Raw genomic sequence first — 21,659 nt, forward strand, 5'->3', positions numbered from 1 at the left:
CCTCGTGTCTAAACAATGCCTAAAAGTACCTGACAACCCAAAAGGATGTGTTATCAGCACTGACAGGCACACCACAACAGGAATCTAAAAGCAAAGGGCATTCCAAAATGTATGATCGTGGTTGGTAAAGCCCTTGCCTTGTACACCTGAAGACCTGAATTTAATCCTTGACCTATATTAGAGAGCCAGAATGTTGGCACTCACTTGTAATCCCATTGTTGGGATGGTGGCAATAGGCTGATCTCTGGGACTTGCTGACCAGATAGCCTAAACTACTTGGTGAATACCATGCAAGTGAGAGATCCTGCCTCAAAAACAAGGAAAGTGGCATCTGAGGCAGAACAGCCAAAGTTGTACCCTGGCCTGCTTATGTGTGCACACACACAGGTAAAATATCTTTATGTACCCCAAGATATTCTCAAGTGATGGAGGAGCTGCAGAGCGATACACTTGCCACACAGCTAGTGGGAGTAGGAATTGGTACACTATTGGAATCTGGTGTGTGTTGTGTCCTAAGAAAACAGCCACTTCCCTCAGCTTGGCAGATCTTCCATTTCTAAGTCTCTGTGTATAACAGAGCTGGGCAAATGTCTGGCAAGGATGAGTGCTCTTGATGCCATTCTTGTTCTAGGATAGGTTCTCACTGCATGGCCTGAGATGGCCTAAAACTCTCGGGCTCCAGTGATTGTCCCTCAGCCTCCTAAGTATCTAGAGCTATGGGAATCTACCACCATAAGTAGGTTGTCACTAATTAAGGTAGAGACTGATTGAGGAAGAGACTGTAGTTGATCTTTAGTGTCCACATGAAAACACGTGTATACTTGTATACACACAACTAAACTGCATAGTTTAGGTGTTTGTATTTAAATAGGAAAAACAGAATGGGGAGGGCAGATTATAATAGAAAGTTATGGTTGCCTGTGAGGGGCTTGGCAAAATGGAGAGGTGCCTTCTTATGGCTAGAGAAACTTGTATTCACTTTGACCTAAATGATTGCAGATCAGTTGATTCTTTGTGACTGCTACATCTCACGGTTATATTAAGAATGTTTATGATTCCTCCTTAGAATAGGGAACAAAATACCCATGAAAGGAGTTACAGAGACGAAGTTTGGAGCTAAGACGAAAGGATGGACTATCCAGAGACTACCCCACCCCGGGATCCATCCCATAATCATCCACCAAACCCAGACACTATTGCATATGCCAAAAAGATTTTGCTGAAGGAACCCTGTTATAGCTGTCTCGTATGAGGCTATGCCGGGGCCTAGCAAACACAGAAGTGGATGCTCACAGTCATCTATAAGATGGAACACGGGGCCCCCAATGTAGAAGCTAGAGAAAGCACCCAAGGAGCTGAAGGGATCTGCAACCCTATAAGTGGAATAACAATATGAACTAACCAGTACCCCCAGAGCTTGTGTCTCTAGCTGCATATGTAGCAGAAGATGGCCTAGTCGGCCATCACTGGGAAGAGAGGCCTCTTGGTATTGCAAATTTTATATGCCCCAGTACAGGGGAACACCAGGGCCAAGAAGCGGGAGTGGGTGGGTAGGGGAGCAGGGTGAAGGGAGAGTATAGGGAACTTTTGGGATAGCATTTGAAATGTATATAAAGAAAATATCAGGGGGCTGGTGAGATGGCTCAGTGGGTAAGAGCACCCGACTGCTCTTCTGAAGGTCCGAAGTTCAAATCCCAGCAACCACATGGTGGCTCACAACCACCCGTAATGAGATCTGATGCCCTCTTCTGGTGCATCTGAAGACAGCTACAGTGTACTTACATATAATAAATAAATAAATCTTTAAAAAAAAAAAAAAAAGAAAATATCAAATAAATAAATAAATAAATAAGGAGAAAAAAAAGAATGTCTATGGCCTTTTAGGACGTAATAGGGCATGCCTCTTATTTCAACTTTTTCACCCATTCGTGGTTTGTATACAAAAGAGGGAGAGATGAAATGTCCGCTGTTGTCTCCAAGCCAGAAGAGCTGTCAGAGTTCTCAGCATGGAGATCTTAGATACAGAGCAGACGGAGCAAGAACCCACATGAAGCACAGTCGCAGCTATATAGAAGCCTACTGCACTTGCCAGTCTGTCTGTCTGTCTTTCTGTCTGTCATCTGTCTACTTATTTATAAGCAACAGCAGGCTCTGCATTGCTATGATTTACAAAGCTTCTGCTCTTGGTACCAGATAGATTTGGCAGCTGCACACTTCCCTCCACAGCATGAAATGACTTTAATTGTTTGAGCAATTTCTATAGCAGACTTCTTGGAACCTCAGACATTCAAAGTAGTGCATAGCTTTTTTTGTTACTTTATAATAAAAGGTAACAATATAATGGTATGGATGTATTTTCTCAGTTTTAATAGCTTTGTAGTTGGCTTCCTTAAAGTACCTAAGCCAATATTCTCTGTAATTTAAAAACTATTTTCCCATTCCTGTGCTGTTCCTATTTATCTGTTTCCTTTAGTGTCCGTGCTTCTGTATTATTATCTTATATGCATATGTGTGTCAGGAGATGCATGTACATATGCTTGTAGGTGTGTGTGGAGGCCTTAGGTAGAGGTCATTCCTCAGATACTGAGCAACCCAGCTAACTAGGCTTACTACAGCGAGCCCCAGGAACCTGGCTGTCTCTTCCCCTCAACACGGAGACTGCTGGCACAAACCAGCACATTGGCTTTTTTCACATGGGCTCTGGGGAACTCGGGCCCTTATGCTTACTGAAGGGATGGCTCAACAGTTACTGCTCTTGCAAAGGACCCAGATTCCAGACCTAGCATCCACCTTAGGCGGCCCATAGCTCCAGGAATCCTGCACTCTCTGGTCTCTGTGGTCACCTTCACATGCATGATGCACATAAACTCATACAGTATACATATATACATACATATAAATAAAAAATAAAAACCTTTTTTAAACCTGCAAATTTAAAAAAAATTAACAGTATAATTAGACAAAGACACATTTAGATTTATGTCCAGCACAGCCTTAGGGACTTATCTGAGATAAGGCTGGAAGACACAGTTTTGTTTTGTTTTGTTTTGTTTTGTTTTGTTTTGTTTTGTTTTTCTTTCTCTTTTGGTAATTTCGTTCTCTTCTGACTCACCTGCCCTCCAACAATTAACTGACAGATTTACCTCTTGGGCCATTTGAAGGTTTCTCTGCTACAAGACATTCGCCTGATCTGCCTCCTTACCTGACGTGTTTATTGAACCTAACAAAAATAAGTCTCTTTACAAAACCTACAAGAATTCTAAAAACAAGGAATTCTATCATGACCCTGTGAGGTTTTGTTGTTTGTTTGTTTGTTTGCCAAAGTGCAGGCCAGTTGTCACCTAGCTACATGAAATTGTAAATTCCAGTAAATGCTTATAAGAAGTCAAGGAGCTCTAATGTGAATCTGGCTTTGTATTTCTAACTGCATGAAATAAGAATACTTTGGGTTTTCAATAGTGCTATTTCAGTAACCCCTAACTATGCATAAAAAAGAAGTCACACTTGTGCCCAGCCAGGTGCCAACTGATAGGATGGGATGCTCAGACCCACATGTCCCTCCTGCCTGAGCCTCTAACATCAAGAGTGGCTCGCTAGGATTGGTAAGGTAGCAAATAGACCCTCAGACTGGGAAGTGGGAAGAATCATGCTTACGAAAAGACTGGGTTAGCTATTGAGGCCAGTTAGTGGCAATTTTTATTCTACCTAAACACTTTTTTTAAAAAAAACAAAGAATAAGTATTGAATGCCAGTTTGGCATTTTAAATAATGATTATATAGATCACTTGATATTTTTAGCATATATTGTTTTATATTATAATTTTAATTATTTTGACAGACTTCATACAAATTAAGTTTACATGATCTATGATAAAAATCAGTTAGCATTGTGGTTTTTTTTTTGTTTGTTTATCATGTTGTTAAAACTTTTCACTGCAGTGTAATGTGTGCAGTGAAACCCAACTTTTCCCTGCAGTGTAATGGTGAAGAGTGTGAACACTGAAGCCAGAGCAGGATTTAGATCCTAGATCGTCCATTCTCCAGCCTCTTGGACAATGTGTATGCTTACCTGGTCCCCTCCTCTACACAAGGAGGATTGTATTAGTGTCTGTTGAGGAAATAGCACATTTGTAAAGCACTCGGCAACTGACCAGCACGAAGCAAAACATACACATGTGTGTATTCTTAATTCTGTTCACTGTTGCGTTATCTCTTCCCATCTGAATTATTGGGTGAGACTGAACTCCAGCTTCATCTGTATATACTCTCGAGTTTGAGTATCAAAGTGATTTTCGATTGGTACAGTGCCAGGTAGTCATCCATCCACCGTGTGCATCCTGGAGCAGACATGGAGACTTGAAGGAAGCTGATCCTTGAAAGAAGAAAACCTTACTGGTAGAGCCATGGCTCTCCGTGGAAGGAAGCTGTTATCATTTTTTTTTTAAGATTTATTTATTTATTATATGTAAGTACACTGTAGCTGTCCTCAGACACTCCAGAAGAGGGCATCAGATTTTGTTACAGATAGTTGTGAGCCACCATGTGGTTGCCGGAATTTGAACTCGGGACCTTCGGAAAAGCAGTCGGCGCTTTTAACCACTGAGCCATCTCACCAGCCGCCATTCTTTTTTTTTTTTTTTTTTTCTTCTGCACATTATCTGTTTCAGGTTCTATGTACTAAAATCCATTTAGATACTATTTCATTTAAAAAAAAAAAAACTATTGAGTTTTCAAATTTACCAAAAGGCATAAAATAAAGTACTTGGGCCATATCTACAACACATTAAAAACAGAAAGAAACCTAGGATGAATTGTCAACACTCAGTTTCCTTAGGGAACAAACTTCCCAGGGACGATACCATTTTGAGAGTCCAAAAATCAGTATAATGTACTTATACATGCACAAGTACACATACACAAAGATGTAGACCACCAAGGGTTCAGTGTGATTTGACAATGGCATAGACAGAAAATTAGACAGAAAGAAAGATTGCCCGGTTCCTCGGCGGCGGCAGCAGCAGCAGAGTCAGTCTCTGCCAGTCTATGCCCTGGCTGAGCTTACAGCCAACAAGAAAGAAACTAAATCCAGTACTGTGTGGAAGGGGAACTTTCTGAACTTTGTGCCAGATTAGGGCTCAAGCCCTGTGCTATACAGTACTGTAGACACTGTGTGAAGGTGTGGGACCATATGAAGTATATAAACAATACTGGTAAAAAAATCAACACCACTAGTCACATTTCCAATGTTCAACCATCGTGTGGATATTTACATTTAAATAAAATTAAAATCTTTTTCTTCTGTTGCACTAGCCACGTTTCCAGTGCTCAGTCATCAAGAGAACATAAAGAGCTTCCATCACTACAGAAAGTTCATGGTGACGTGCTAGTCTAGACAGTCCTGGGCCCTTCTGGCTCACGTGAGCCTCTTTGTCAATACAGAATGTACCATGACTGTCTCTTCAGAGGGTTAATCACTGGGTTCTTCTTCGCCAGACTCAAGTCTGGCAAATTTGATTTTAAAGGAGTCATGTGTCAGATCCTATTACAATATTTGTTTTCCACTCAAAACAATCTTACTTAAATAGATGGTTTAGTTGTCTTGAGAATGAACACAGCAGCAATATCCCAGCACAAGCCTAGAGCTCCGCGGAGCTCCGTTCCCATCAGGGTGTCTCTCAGGCTAAATGAAAGCACCGTGTGAACTGAGACAGAACGTAAAGGACAGGCCTCACAGCAATGATGTTTACCTTTCTGTGTTTTCCTGTTATCTCTGTTGTGATGCAAGGCTAAGATTCTAACCAGCTGCTATTTCTCTTGCTCTCATAGGTTTGCAAAGATCCACATCAGTGTATCTGAACCCATTATTCCATTCAGAGAAACGATCACAAAACCTCCCAAAGTTGACATGGTCAATGAAGAAATAGGCAGGCAGCAAAAAGTTGCTGTCATACACCAAACAAAAGAAGAGCAAAGCAAAATCCCAGAGGGGATCCACGTGGACTCGGATGGGCTTATCACCATACCGACTCCCAACAAACTGGCCACTCTCAGTGTCCGTGCCATACCGCTTCCAGAAGAAGTCACCAGGATTCTGGAAGAAAACAGCGACTTGATTCGTTCCATGGAGCTTTTGACATCCTCCTTGAACGAGGGTAGAAATACCCAAGCCATTCATCAGAAGACCCAAGAGAAAATATGGGAATTCAAAGGAAAGCTAGAGAAACATCTAACAGGGAGGAAATGGAGGAACACTGTTGACCAGATCTGGTCATTTGGCCCAAGGAAATGTGGGCCCAACATCCTAGTCAGTAGAAGTGAAGATTTCCAGAACTCAGTATGGTCTGGCCCAGCTGGCAGAGAATCAAAAGAGGCCAGCAGATTCCGAGACTTTGGCAATAGCATTGTGAGTGGCTTCCAGCTTGCGACCCTCTCTGGCCCCATGTGTGAGGAGCCGCTCATGGGTGTCTGTTTTGTTCTAGAAAAGTGGGAGCTAAATAAATGTGCAGAACAAGGAGCAAGTGATAAACAGCACCAAGGTCAGTGTGATCTGGCAGGAGAGGGACAGGGGGGAGGTAAAACCTGTCACGTTGGAGATGAAAACCAAGAGCAACAAGATGTCTGCTCGGAGCCCTTTGAAGAGACTTCCCAGAAAGGAGACTCTCCGGTTATTGACTGCTATGGACCCTTCTCCGGGCAGCTAATTGCTACCATGAAAGAAGCCTGCCGCTACGCTCTGCAGGTGAAACCTCAACGCCTGATGGCAGCTATGTACACATGTGACATCATGGCCACCAGTGATGTCCTCGGTAAGGAGGGAAGGATGAAGACAGAGAGGTGCCCTGAGCAACAAGGTCTCCTGTATCTTAAACCCCCTTAGTACTTTGCTGAAGCTAGAACATCTAATTTACTAACGAATTAAGAGTTTTTTGAAAGCCAGAGACCTGTATCTTAAATTCTCAGCATGGAAAATACATGGCTACTAAAGGTCTTTTCTTTTGCAAGATCAGGCTAAGATCTTTGATTAAGTTTGAATTGATTTGTGTGTGTAGGGTGGAAGATATAGATCTAATTTCATTCTTCTATAGTAGGATATTCAGTTTTGCCAGTATCATTTATTGAGTAAGCTGTCTGTTTACCAGTTCATGGTTTTGGTCCCTTTATCAAAATTTAGATGTCCTTAGCAGTGTCACTTTTATCTCTAAGGCTTGTTTTATATTCCTTTGGTCTACATGTGAGATGCTGTGCCTGCTGTCATCTATCTTTGTCACCATGACTCTATATAGTTAGATACCGTGTTCTGTGCGGGCCCCAGATGGGTCACTTTGACGTTCTGTGATCTTTTATATTTCCATGCACATTTCAGGATTGTTTTGTGAGGTTGTGTAGGAACATCATTGGGATCTTGACGGGTGTTATTTATTTATTTATTTATTTATTTATTTATTTATTTATTTATTTATTTATTTTTAATAGAAGTCTTTCCCTTTCTTGGTTAAATTTATTCCTAGTCATTATTTTTGGCCTTTATGAATGAAATATTCTCCTTACTTTTCCTTCTTAGCAGTTTTATGATAAAAGGTCTGGCCTGTCAGGATATAATCCCAACTTGGCAGCACTTTTGTCCCAGGTAAATCAGTGTTTCAGCCTGGTAACCGGGCCACCCTAATGGTGGTAAGGAGAAGCCACCATTCTTGTCCTCATAGCACAAAGGACACATTGTAAATTCTCAGTCCTGAAGAAGAATTACTTAGGCTTTCGCAGACCTTTTAGCTGCCAGCTGTTACATCAGATCACTGGCTGGTTCTCCTCCCTGTAAAGGAAGCAGTGCTGGGACCTCTGGGCACATGGAGTCGGGTTCAGGGTGGCCACCTGCTGTTCTATACTGTTTCACTGAGGCATATTTTCTTCTATTAAATGGGGAGGGGTCAAGGAAAATAAGTCTTTGCAAGTTGTGAAAAGTCAGATTAGAACACAAACACCATTCCTCAAAGTGTCCTGACAGTAGATATCTTTGTCTAGAGGAATCTTGGAACTGTAGTGGTGAAGAGAATAAAGGATGAAAGTTAGCCATAGATGGGATTTATTTATTCTCTTTGCTCTTGCCTGAAGGGTCTTTGAGTCAGTACACAGTCAATTATGCTGTAATAAGTTTGCTTCATTGATTAGTTTCCAAAAGAATAATCAGAGATTCATATTCATTCTCTCTCTCTCTCTCTCTCTCTCTCTCTCTCTCTCTCTCTCTCTGTCTCTGTCTCTGTCTCTGTCTCTCTCCCTCCCCTCCTTCCTTCCCCCTCTCTTCCTTCTCCTTTTCTTCCTCCTCCTCCTCTTCTTTCTCCTTCTTCTTACTATTCCTCCTCCTCCTCCTTCTCTTCTCCTCCTCTTCTTTCTTCTTAAAAGAAATCTAGGCTTGTATCATAAAGTTCTTTAGGATAAAGTGAATATCTGTAGCAACATTTCAAAACAGCATGACTAAGCAAGTTAGGTCAATTTAGTCAGAGGCTACTGAACAGCAGCGTGCCCTGTAATGGAAATCTCTAAGTGTGGGCTACACACAGTGACCTCCATCCACTCTTTCTGAATGTTGCAACTCATATAGCTTGTCACCTAAGTAGTCCATTGCCAGACCTTAGTCTGCATTTCCCTTGAGAGCCTCCTTATAGAGACTGAGATGGAACTGAAATCAAGAGACCTTGACTGCTTCACCTGAGAGCTCATCTGCATTCTCTTTTACTTGGCAATCTGTATGCCCCGTCTATTTCTAAACTCCTGGCAGTGGGCAGCTCATGTAATTCCATGATTAGACAGTATCTCCTTTATTAAGCATGGCCAGTTTCCTGCTCATTTCGGCCATGTCTGTACCGCCTCATCTCTGTAGAGTTTGTATTTGTAAATGCTAGGTTCCCAGTCTTCTGCTCAGGAGGAAGCTACCCTGATCCTCCAGCTGTTTCTGTGGGTTGTGGCCTTTCCATTCAGTGCTCCTTCAGACACATTTCACTTCATCAGCATCCTTCCTAAAATAAAGCAGCCATGTCTGAACCCACCACCCAGGAGACCAGCCAGGACACAAATACCTCTCACTCACTCACGTGGGTCAGCATTCTTTTCATGAAGTTTAGGATTGAGTCTCATTGGCCCTATTTTTGTTTTCATAGACATGTCTTCCCCACTGTTTCTCCAGAATCAGTGCTGGGGACTTCATTGTGGGGTGATTGCCTGGACTCCGCAAAAAATTAGGTAGTCTCATGATCTCCTATATTTACGTATCAATAATCCGGGTCTATATAATTAATCCTCTTGTTACATGTTATATATTAAGCAATACAACTATGCAAAGGGGAAAATGGTCAAAAATTTAAATTTATAAGGGGAAAATGGTAAAAAATTTAAATTTATAACATGGATTCCTTACCCATTTTTGTTGTTTTGTTTTGTTTTTCTGCATAAGTAAGCTATTAGTGGACAAAATGTTCTGGTGAGGTTGCAGTCCTTCATGTCAGTGATCTCTGGTTACCAACTTAACCAGTTGTCTGAGAACAGCAGAGGTCTTTTCTCACCTTTCTGAGAGTAGGGTCACGCAGGTGTAGAGAACAATGCTTTCTTGCTGTTACCAGGAGTGTCTCGCTGGCTCTTCCCAGTGTGGAAGCTTGGGAGCAGTGAGAGGCCCCTCTGTGCTGTGTTAGTGCTTTTATTTTGGTAGGCCCAGCCTGATGTAAGCATGCTGGACTTGCTGCTTCAATCACCATCCTCCCCCACCCACTGTGCATACTCACCCACATGGACCGTGGACGCGGGCCCTCAGCTCTTTGTCTCACAAGGATCATCTGGAATTGATCCTTTTTCTTTTTCCCTGTCCTCGGGATCGGTTATCGTGTGACTTGTTGGTTTTTATGTTTGTTTTTTCTTTTCTCTTTCTATGTTGAATGGTCTTTCTAAAGCCTACAGTCTGTGGAGGTCCTCCTTGTGCTGTCACTCAGGATAAGAGCAGCATGTTTCCTCCCCAAGCCATCAGTCCTGCAGTTAGCATTCCAGGTGGCGCTTGCGGGTTTCTTCTACACAAACCCTACACCACGAAGCTGCATTTCTAACTTTTGTCCTTTGTTTCCCCGAAAAGACCAGTTTTCAGCATAACACCGAAGCCAGAGGCAGCTGTCCTGTTACCAGGTTGAAAGTCCCAGCAAACTGGTCACCTGAAACCACACCCAGCCCCTGTGGTGACTCATGCTCCCTGGGGTAATACTTCAAGGTACCAGCTGTCTTCCAGTTCTTTTCTCTTCACATTGGAGCACCTCACCTGGCTACCAGACACAGCCTGTGGCTTCCTGGAGCCAGCTGCTCATCTGGGTCCAGTTGTTAGCATTCTTCTTCCTTTGGAGTGAAGTATGGCTCTCTTTTGTCCGAGTGGCATGGAAGTCCCACTGTGACAGGCCTTCCTTGTGCAGCTTTGTATGTGGTTTGGTTAGAACAGACATTGGTCCCCAAAACCAACTGGCTACCATCACCACCACCATGAGTCTTTTTGGATATCTTTACCTTTTCCTCTCCAGAATTGCTTTGAAGTCCAGTTCCTGGAGCATTCCCCTGAGGCCTGTTTTTCTCCTGGCATTTGTGTCTGTGTTTGGGGGGGGGGGGGGGGCTCTCTTTGGTTTGGACAGCCTAGAGTTCAGAGTCTGTCAGTGAAGTCAGCTGTTGATATGTGCTTTGATTTTGCTTTGTTTTTTTTTTTTGTTGTTTTTGTTTTTTTCTTTGTTTTTTTTTCTTTTCTTTTCTCTCAAACTCCATAACATCAATTGGAAAAAGCAATAGGGAAACTCTCTCTGTTCCTAAAGCCTTTTACTTCTTGCCTAGGCATCTGGAGGTCGTCCAAGATGGCTTCAGACTTTGTTGACTGACTGTTCCTTTTAATTTTCTAAGAATCAATGATTTTAGGTCCTTTTTATTTCGCAAAGATGGATTTCCTTTTACATCTTAATTTTACATCTTAATTGTCCCTATACAGATTATTAAATTATATATATGATCAAAGTGGGAAAGTTTGTAGGAAAATACTCATTTCCAAAGTAGTTTATCTTGGAAAAAGATCCCAACAAAATGTCCTTTTTTACTTTTAAAAACACTTTTCTGCCGGGCAGTGGTGGCACACGCCTTTAATCCCAGCACTCGGGAGGCAGAGGCAGGAGGATTTCTGAGTTCCAGGCCAGCCTGGTCTACAGAGTGAGTTCCAGGACAGCCAGGGCTACACAGAGAAACCCTGTCTCGAAAAAACAAACAAACAAAACAAACAAACAGAAAACACTTTTTAAAAGGTATCGATGGCTCTATTATTATTGTTATTTACATAGCTAAGCTTACCTTCTGTAATGCTATAAAGATGCTGCTCTCTCTCCATGGAGCTGACATGGAGAGGAGGTTCTAGCCTTCAGCATCAGCAGTGCAGGGTGTTCAAGAGTGTCCTTGAATCTGAAGAGAATATTTATGGGTTGGCCTAAGGTGACATAATCTACGCTGAAGGAGCTGTGGCTCTGAGTGGGAGTCCTCCAATGTACACTGGGCTTGGATTGGGAAAGCTCACAGCTGTGGTCTCAGGGCGGGCTCTGTTCACAGGGGCTGAATTCCTCGTAATAACCAGGCCAGGGACAGGCTGAAGCACCAGCAGTGTAGTCATGCTCAGAACCCTTCTAGCTGAGCAGCTCCTGCTGCTGCTGTTTTCCTATAGAACTCGGGTCTGAAGTCACATGAACAAGGGAAGGACTGACTGGTCTGATGCTTCTGTCCCAGTGAAGGGATAACAAAGTATTCACAGTGAGCAGCCTGGGTCAGAAATGCGAGTTGATTCCCCACTGACAGCAGTGGCAGGGTTAGAAGGTGTCTAAAGGTGTCTTCCAAGCTTTGGGCAGAGCTGTCCTGGGAGCCCAGTGACTATGGGAAGCTTTCTTACAGGGTTTCCATCACTAGGCCTCTGTTGTAGGATGTAGTTCTAGTAGATAAAATTGAGTGGCTCAAAAATGTATGGTTAATTACATTCAGTTTCAATTACGAGTATTGATCCCAACTGTTGCTCTGGCCCCTGGAGGAGAAAAATTGGCAGCCTGAGAACCAGCAGTCACCTATTTATGCTCACTAGCCCTTGTCACAACTCGTTTACCCGTTTTCCTAGTCTTTCTTACCCTACTGCTTCCCAGTCACTTTCATAAACTACCTTAGTTTTTTTTTTCTTAGAATGTGGGGCTAGGAAGATAGTTCAGTGGATATAACTGCTTGTCCCAGAAGCCTAAGGACTAAAATTCTAATCTCTAGAGCAAATGCAAAAGCCAGATGTGTGTCGTAAACATCTGGGATCCCAGCACTCCTAAGGGGGAGTGGAGGTGGAGACGCTAGGACCCCCAAAGGTTCATGAACCAGCTACCATGGTGTACACAGCAGAAAAACATCAAAGAGACCCTGTCTTAAACCACACAGAAGGTGAGGACCTTCTCCTGACCACCATGCAAATACTGTGGCTTGTGCACACCAGCATGGACACATATAAACACACACACAATAATAACAAAACGTTTTTCTTAGAATAGAATAAAATAAAGATGACTTACTCACACGTACTGTGTATTTTCATAAGGTGTGTATGTGTGTGTGTGTGTGTGTGTCAGAGAAAAAAACTATGTAGCAGAATGGAGATTATTTAATCAAAGCAATAGTTATGATTTTTTTTTTCACCATTGACAGACTGCTCTTAAAATACTGCATTGTGAGAGGCAGGTAAATAAGTCATATTGACTCATTTAGGGACACAGCTGGGATACAACAGGAAATTCACAGCCTGTCACTGAAAGTTAGGCTTGGTATCTATCTTCAAGTGGCTGAAAGGCTGGCTTATGTAGAACAGGGATCACACGTGTCCCATGTGGTAAATCTAGGACTGGTAAGTGAGAACTTTAGAGGATCTTCAGATTTTAGGCTCAGGACTTGTCTGGCTTTTAAAGATAGAGGGTCTACCCAGGAGCAAGCCAGGTTTAGGTAATACATTTTGAATTTACTTAACTTATCTGGTAATGTTTGCTGACTTTCATGTTCCTTCTAATTTACTGCTTTACGATTTTGTAGCCCACATTCCCGGTACTAATGACAAGGTAGGATCTATCCCTAGAGAGTGCTTTGTCTTTTTGCTTGGATTTGAGTTTAGAAGGCCATTGACTCCACTGCGGAGTGCAGTTAGCATTGTAAAGCTGGGCTGGAAGGCAGGTGAAAAGCCTGGGGTCTTAGGCATCTCCCCTAAAATTCGCTTACCACATAGACAGTGTTTGACTTGGCTCTCTGACAGAGTTTGTTCGAAGGAAGACATGAGGCTTCCCAGAGTGCTCACAGAAAGTTATGTCTTTAGGAGTTACAGAATTAAACATTGGTGGCCCCGGGCTTAGGTGTGTAAGGATGTGCACCCAGCCGAGGTCCCCAGTGCAGCAGACAGGCCATGAGAGTCAGGTTGAGGAGCACACTGGATTGGAGCATGGACATTAGCATGCAGCTCCAAGAAGCAGTTTAGTGGAGCCCTGAGCTGCTCAAAGAACTTGTGTGTCAAAGAGCATTTGAGGAAGAAGTCAGAAGTTGCCTGCTTCAGAAATGTGGGGCAGGGAAAAAGAAATGGTAACAGACAATGGAGAGGCAGTGCCTTCCGTGACTAATAGAAGGGTCCTTGTTTTAGTCCTCAAGGCCATGTGGCACATTTGTCTGCCATGGTCTCCATTGCTCCTTCCCTGTCACTGCCAGCAGAGGGGATCTGCAGAGAGGAGCGTGTGAGACGGTGCTGCTCTGAACCCTCAGTTCCTGGCTTAAGAAACAAAGATGAGTGAGTAGAGGTGGCCACGCGAGACACATTCCCTTACACTGAGTAGAAGTCTGAGCTCACTGTGCTGCCTGGGGAGACTAACTCTGCCCAGCCGCCTCTGTGCACTTAACACACACACAGATCACTTCTGCAGTCACAACCCTTTTTTGAGCTGCAGGTAGAAAGTGAGGCTGTAATGAGCGTGCCTGCTAGCTGCAGTGAGCTCTTCAGGCTTCTCTGTGATTTTTAATTTATCTGTTTCCCTCCATCATCCTGCTTATTAGTTGAAAGGATGCCCTGAGCACACACAGACATCTGTGCAAGGATGCCATGCCCAAGGGGCAGATGTGTCCCTCCTGAGTGTAAGGCTGAATCTTACCTAAGACAAATTGTAAGTGTCAGGCAGGAGAAGCTGCTAAGACTCTTGTGATGTCTTAGAGATTGCTACCAGACAGTAAAGATTCCAAGCATGGTTCATCTCCTGGGGTATAAAATACCTGTTCTCAACACTACTTAAATACTGTCAGTTTAGGAAAAATAGGAGCAAATGCTAACATAGGTATGGGTTTTGATTGGTATAAAAATGCCATTCATAGGGACAGAGCCTCTCTCTGTCTCTCTGTCTCTGTGTCTAAGTCTCTCTCCCTGTCCCTCTGTCTGACTCTAAGTCTCTCTCCTCCTCCTCCTCCTCCTCCTCCTCCCTTCCACCCGGGGCTGCCTGGCGTCGGCGTCCGCCATCGAGGGACCCATCCCGGCTTCCACGAGTCCCGCAGCCCCCGGTTCTCCCTTCTCCTTCCTTCTCCTCCCTTCTCCTGCTTCCTTCTTCCATCCCGGCCTGCCTGGCCTCTGCCGTGGCCCGCGCAGCTCGGGTCTCTGTGTCTGTCTGTCCCCCTGTCCCGGTTCTCCCTTCTTCCCTCTTCCTTCTTCCATCCCGGCCTGCCTGGCCTCTGCCGTGGCCCGTGCAGCTCGGGTCTCTGTGTCTGTCTGTCCCCCCCTGCCTCCCTCCCTTCTCCTTCCTTCTTCCACTTTCTTCCACCCAGGGACCAAGCCCGAGTCCAAGTCCCGCGCAGTCTGGGTCTCTCTGTCCCACTGTCCCCCTGTCCCGGTTCTCCCTTCTTCTTCCATCCCGGCCTGCCTGGTCTCTGCCGTGGCCTGTGCAGCTCGGGTCTCTGTGTCTGTCTGTCCCCCTGTCCCGGTTCTCCCTTCTCCTGCCTTCTTCCACTTTCTCCCACCCGGGGACCAAGCCCGAGTCCGTGTCCCGCGCAGTCTGGGTCTCTCTGTCCCACTGTCCCCCTGTCCCGGTTCTCCCTTCTTCCATCCCGGCCTGCCTGGCCTCTGCCGTGGCCCGCGCAGCTCGGGTCTCTGCGTCTGTCTGTCCCCCTGTCCTGGTTCTCCCTGCTCCTGCCTCCTTCTTCCATCCCGGCCTGCCTGGCCTCTGCCGTGGCCTGCGCAGCTCGGGTCTCTCTGTCCCCCTGTCCCCCTGTCCCCCTGTCCCGGTTCTCCCTGCTCCCTGCTTCCTGCTTCCTTCTTCTCCCCGGGGACCAAGCCCGAGTCTGCATCCGACCGAGACGCACCATCCCGGCTTCCGTGCGTCTCGCTGTCCCCGGGTCTGTGTCTGTCAACCTCCCAAATAAAAAAAAAATAAAAAATAAAAAAAATGCCATTCATTGTCAATTGCTTGGTTTCTGAGCTCAAATGGTCTCTTAACACCATTTTGGTCATCGTATTAAAAATAGTGACTGAAGCATTTAAATAGTTATAGGAATCCAGTCACACTTTTCTCATTGGATTTCATGCCCAGAGATAATTCTGCTTGTAATTCCAGAGGCCATACCTCTCACACTGCATGGTGGGGGTTGTCACTGGGGGGCACATTTTGGACTCTTGTTATCTTTTATATGCATTTTTTTCTAATTTTGTCCTTTTAATTAGCAGTTAAATATTCATGGTATCATTACTAAGCATGCAAATTGTTGTGGCTTTGGGTCAAGTTGTGATCGGTGGGTGAACTTAAGGAGTTTTGGTTTTGTAGGCCGAGTCTATGCCGTGCTGTCAAAGCGAGAAGGTCGAGTGCTTCAGGAAGAGATGAAGGAAGGGACGGACATGTTCATCATCAAGGCTGTGCTGCCTGTAGCGGAAAGCTTTGGCTTTGCGGATGAGATCAGGAAGAGGACCAGCGGACTGGCCAGCCCACAGCTGGTGTTCAGCCACTGGGAGGTGAGATGCAGCCCCACCTTCCCGAGAGCCAGGCAGAGGCTACGTGAAGCTGGCTGTTACTGGCATGGGGCCCAGGCAAGGGGCCTGTGAAAGCCAGCTCACAGCACCAACCCAACGAGCACTCTGTCTATAACGTAAATCGGAGTTACAGGGCATTTAGTCCATTCTTCTCTTGCTGCAGACATACGTTAAGTTAAAGAAAAATGACAGCACTTTTGAATGTGAAACTCGAACGCTTTTCCCTTGGGGGTAGGAGGATGGGGAGAGATTCTTCCAGCATCAAGGGGAGAACTCTTGAAGGGAGATCTGCAGTTTGTCTTTATAAGCTCCTGCTCACCACAGCCTTTCCTTGACCACAGCATGGAGTCAAGCACACAGCAAATTTTTGTGCAGTCACAAAAGGACACTCAGTAGGTGCACTGCAGGGAAGAGAAGGGTGTTGTTAGTACCGTGTTCTGAGTGTGTGGGAGGCATGGGGTAGGCCTTCCTTAAAGGAGACTTAGCCATTAACTAGCAGCGAGAACACTCGGCCAGGAAAACTGAGGAAGGAAAAGCCTAAAGCCCAAGAGAGGCTGTCTCAAAACAGCAGTGCTTTCTTGTTTGTAGGAAACCTCGGTAATTCTAGCTCCCTCCTTCCGCGATAGAGTGTAGCCTGGGAGTGTTACTGTCTGCTGGGCTGGTGGTTACGTGCTGTCTCTGCTGCTTACTGGGACAGTGCAGAGACTTCACTTCTGGGATAATTTATGTGGAGCCACCACCTCGAGCCCTGTGTTGTAGGCTTTGCTGCTGGCCAGGGCTCCTTTCTATGTCTGCACTTCTCTCACTTCCTGCAGCTTGATGGCGTTCTTTCTCTAGAATTCTTTAAACACAGAGCTTACATTTACACGATTAGTGAAAAATGGAAATAATTGAGGCAGACCTTTCTCTTTAAACTGTGATCAGCAAAGTAAGAAGTAAGACTTTGAACAGGCACATCTGCTTTAATTCAGTAGTCCCTGTCACCTGGATAGGTGTATGCAGTTTCCAGCCCAGAGCGCTGGGTGTCTGCTTTCCCCATGAAAGTCCAGTCCATGATGCTTGATAGAACCAAACAGTGCTCACACTTAGCTGCATCTCTTTAGTTAGCATGTTTTACAGTCACTCAAGATTTCTCTTGACTTTTACACTTTTGAATGCTAAATGATGTTCTGATGAGTTCCTTCATTGCCTTTTTACCAAGTAGCCTTCATCTTTGTTTCTCATTGTGTCGAAAACATCTAGGGCACTGTTAACCTTCAGCTTATAGTTAACCATTTCCTGTTTATCCAAAATTCTAGCCTTTGAGCTTGGGTTTGGTTTCTTACATCAAACACGAAGCAGTAAAAGAAAGAAGTAGATTTTAAGTGGCAGTGCCTGGAGGGCAGGAGCTCTGCTGGGGTCCTGGGGTCCTAGTGGCCGGTATGTGGTGACTGGGCTGTGCACCTAGACACTGTCTGTGACTGAGTGAGACGATTCTGCTTCTGGGTAGTGACCTTGAGAGGTGCTGCCCCGGTCTCAGTGGTGCTGCCCTTGCTGAGCGCAGCTGTCAGAACTCAGCCTTCTGACATCATAGATGACAGTCATCCAGCTCACAAGGCTGGCCTTGGTCAACACTGGCACAGGAAAGTGGGTTATAGTGTCTCTGATCTAACAGAGGGTATTGGGTACATAAGGCCTGGGACTTTCTATAAACAGAGCCTTAAGTAAGCCTTCAGAGCTGTTACACTGTCATTGTCATTGGATGAGCAATCTATCATATATTTTATTTTCATTTTAAAAGCTCATGAAAGGACCAAGGTATGAATAAGTTTCTCAGGTTGGCTATGCAGCCACAGCTGGTTTTGGATCCCCGACCCTTCCGCCTTCCCTCCTCAGCTAATAAGGTTATATGTTTACACCACCAGGCCTGACCAGAAAAAAAATATATACTGAGTCTTCCTTTGAAACTTATTTTATTGAGTCTCTTTAAATTTGTATGAATGGGTCTAGAAAGAAGGCTCAGGGGGTGAAAACATGGCTCTGCAAACATGAGAACTTGAGTTCAGATCGCTAGCACCCATGTGAAAAAGCAAGTATGGCTGCAGATGTCTACAGTCCCGGCACTGGGAGGATAAGACAGGCAATTTGTGGCTCACTGACCAGCCAGCCTAGTGAAGACACCAGGCAGCTTCCTCTGGCTTCCATGTACACATTCATGGCCATGCACCCGCACATTCATATGCATGCAGTACACACACACACACACACACACTAAAGGTTGTCCTTCATTTCCTGGTTGGTAAATACGGTATGGAGAAAAGGGATAAGACTGCTCTAACAGAGGCATCCCAAAATACAGTGGGCCACTCAGGCAGAGGGTATTTCTCCTTCCAGTCTGAGAAGGCAGTGCAGAGTTTGCACATGGCTCTGTGACAGCCCAGCTCATTCATGTCTTTCCTTGATGGTCACAGCCATTGGTCTGTCACCCACCACAGCTCCATCCCAGCAGAAGGGCTGGGGCTACCGAAACGGTCCCAATCCAACCCTTAGAATACAGTTTGGATTTTCCTCCTTATCCCATCATCCAGAACCAATCATATGGCCACATCTAACAACGCCCCAACCTGAGGAAGCTGGGAAATGTAGTCTTTAACTAGGAGTCCACAAACTGCTGCCCCTTGTCTGTTATTAGAAGATAGCCTTATCAGCTCACCTGGTATTTTCTGTAGCTGCTTTCAAAAGAGTTAAATTGTTAAGATAGATTTTGGGGTGTGTCTAGCTCTTACAGAACTATCCCTGCTTCCCCAAAATCCATGTGGCCATGTGCCCATCTGAATCAGGAGAGTAGACTCGTGCAAAACAGCAAGGTGTACTGGAGGTGAGCTTGCACAGGAGCCATGGTAAGCTTACTATACTTTGTGTCTCAGAATCTTTTTTTTTTAAGCCTGAGTTGAACTTACACACTAAGTAATGTGTAAAAACCGTAGTGTCTGTTGCATCTGCAGACAGTTATCTAAAAAAAAAAAGACAATAAATAATTTTAGAGGGAATTTTTGTCAAGAAAACTTCTGTCCTGGTTGTAATGCCTTCTTTTTGTCCTTATCTTGCCACCTGCCGTGGTCCTATTTCCAAAAGCTTCAAATCTTTGAAAGTCTTTAAAACTGCATCATAATTAAATGTCACTGATCTGGTACCCCCACCCCCAGTTAGGTTTAGAAATAACATGGTTGTTGAGATCTGCCTTCTCACTCCAAGTATTTTTTTCATTTGTGTTCGGGCATACCATATAATTTTCAATCAAGAGCTTTTGAGAGAAAGTGCTTCAAAAAATAGAGGAAATGAAATTACAGGCATTTTCCACGAGGAAACCTTTGAAGTCAGCGATCTCATAATTTCTTTCTAAGTTTTACCCTTCTTGCAGAAGGGGGAAAACGGAGCTAATAACAGACACGGCAGAGAAAGCGGTCTCAGCCAGCGGTGCTGCACACACATGTCAGCCCAACCCCAGAGCTACCGTTTCATCCCGAAGTGACCTGGGGGAGACTGCTAAGGAAGGGGGAACAGAAGAGCTCCCAAGAGGTTATTTTGGGTGTGGTGGTTCCCACCTGCTGGACCCAAATGAAATGGAACCCCTAAGCCTTCTCCTCTAGAGCTGTGTGTGTGCGTATTATATACATATTTGTACATGTGTGGCTCATGTGCATGTGTTTCCACACACATGTGTCTATGTGGGCAACAGCTTTCTTGGGTGCCCTCCTGTTAGTTAAAAGGTGGTATACTCCTCTAGCTCTTGATTTGGAAAAACTGATCTGAGGAGTGAGCTCTGGGCAGTCAGGTTCAGTGTGAATGAGTGAGGAAGAAGGACCCTTCCATCTACCCTGATGACAGTTCCTGCTCTATGGTGGAGAGAGACCTTTCCATACTTCCAAACTAGACAGCCATAGTGTACTGGGCTTCTCTTACTCCATCTCCCCTGTGTTGGAGTGTCTTTGGTGTATTAATGCAGGCAGCTTCAGGATGACCACACAGGTGTGAGAGTGGTGAAGGTGAAGGCAGAGACCCTAATCAGGTTAGATCTCAGCACACAGCATGAGATCATTACAGCCTAGACCCTCAGGGAGTTTCCAAGGAATATAGTGCATACAAACAGCAGCCCTAGAATTGTCTAAGGAGAAAAACTGAGCCAATCTCAGATGTCTTTAGCAGAGGTCCCAGCAAGATAGGACCCATTACACACAAAGTCCTATGTATGAGTGTGTGTGTGTGTGTGTGTGTGTGTATACATACTTGTGTGTACATGTATGCCTGTGGATGCATGTGTGTGTCGAGTGTATGTGTATGTGTGTGTGTGTACAACAACTCTCTTGGGTGCCTTCAGTGGTCCTCAATACCATAGAAACCAGACATGGTACCACACTGGTAATCAATCACAGCACCTAACAGTAGAGGCAGGAGGGTCAGCATCTTCAGCTACTGAGTGATTGCTGATCCATCATGGGCTACATGAGCTATCACAAAAACAATAAGCAGGACCATGTTTGCATAAGTTGATCATTATTGGAGATAACGGCTAAGTTAGTGAGGACATCAGTCAGATAGCTTTCTCCTTATCATTAAAGATGGAACCATTTCTTTCATGCTTGTGGAGTGTTGCCCTGAGAACTCAGAATGACAGATGTTCCAAATCTATTGAATGGACACCTTTTTTCACAGCCCCCATGAGTCTTCATATTTGTGTATTATTATTCCTAGGAAGATTAAATATTTATTTCTGGACTTGTTCCATTAGCCAAAGGCTGATGAAATTTAACATCCACCTCACCTAGCCCATCCTATTACCCTCTCTTACAAGGTCATTCCCAGCGACCCGTTCTGGGTGCCGACCACGGAGGAGGAGTACCTGCACTTTGGGGAGAAGGCGGATTCCGAGAACCAGGCCCGGAAGTACATGAATGCCGTGCGGAAGCGGAAGGGCCTCTATGTGGAAGAAAAGATTGTGGAACACGCAGAAAAGCAGAGAACCCTCAGCAAAAACAAGTAGCTAAAAAGAAGTCACTACTGCTGGTGGCGGGGCCTTTTCTTTTTAATGAATTAACAAGTATTATCAAGGGTCTAATCCGGGAAAATCTCACTTTGGTAAATTATCTGTGTGGATTCACTTTCAATAATAAACATGGTCTATATATTTTAAAGGCATCAGAGAACATAACTTCCAAACCGTTTGTTTAATTAATTCTGTTTCACGGAGTTGATCACATTATGAAGAGTTATTACCACAACCCTCAGCGGTTAGTCCAGGCTGCCCTTGGTGCTAAGCACTGCTGAGCAGGCACCATAGGCCGGCTTCATCTCTAGGTCCTGAGTGGCTGCTCGACTCCCATTGGCTAGTCGTCGTTTGTCACGTGCAAGGGTGTCCTCCTGTGAACTTCACCTGAGTTCCTGACTTAGTCCTCAGTCAGAGTTTAACATCATTTGGAGAAAACACTTAGAGAGCAGCTGCTTCTTTGGAAGTGCCAGTCAGTTGCAGTGTTAGTAACAGCAGCCCGAGATAGCCTGTGTTCGTGCTCCTTTACAGAGTGCCCGAGCCTTCCTAAATTAGAGTCCTTGAGCATTGTGCCCTTGACCTTTC

General features: G+C 44.7%; 1 protein-coding gene across 7 annotated transcripts in view; it reads left to right on the plus strand.

Moving 5' to 3' along the window:
- Positions 1–21,244, plus strand: part of Efl1 (elongation factor like GTPase 1) — a 129,250-nt gene extending 108,006 nt beyond the window's left edge. For 5 of the 7 annotated variants that reach the window (XM_030241945.1, XM_030241943.1, XM_030241944.1 and 2 more), the window contains exons 18-20: positions 5,827–6,806; positions 15,849–16,033; positions 20,883–21,239. In XM_030241945.1, coding sequence (XP_030097805.1) covers positions 5,827–6,806; positions 15,849–16,033; positions 20,883–21,071 — 1,354 coding nt within the window. In that variant the 3' untranslated portion in view covers positions 21,072–21,239. Of the gene's footprint in view, positions 1–5,826; positions 6,807–15,848; positions 16,034–20,882 lie in introns of all 7 variants that reach the window. The other 2 variants (NM_175317.3, NM_001159672.1) reach the window with 1 other exon arrangement.
- The last annotated feature ends 415 nt before the right edge of the window (positions 21,245–21,659 follow it).

The sequence above is a fragment of the Mus musculus genome, chromosome 7, assembly GCF_000001635.26.
Source record: "Mus musculus strain C57BL/6J chromosome 7, GRCm38.p6 C57BL/6J".
NCBI classification, from domain to species: Eukaryota; Metazoa; Chordata; class Mammalia; order Rodentia; family Muridae; genus Mus; species Mus musculus.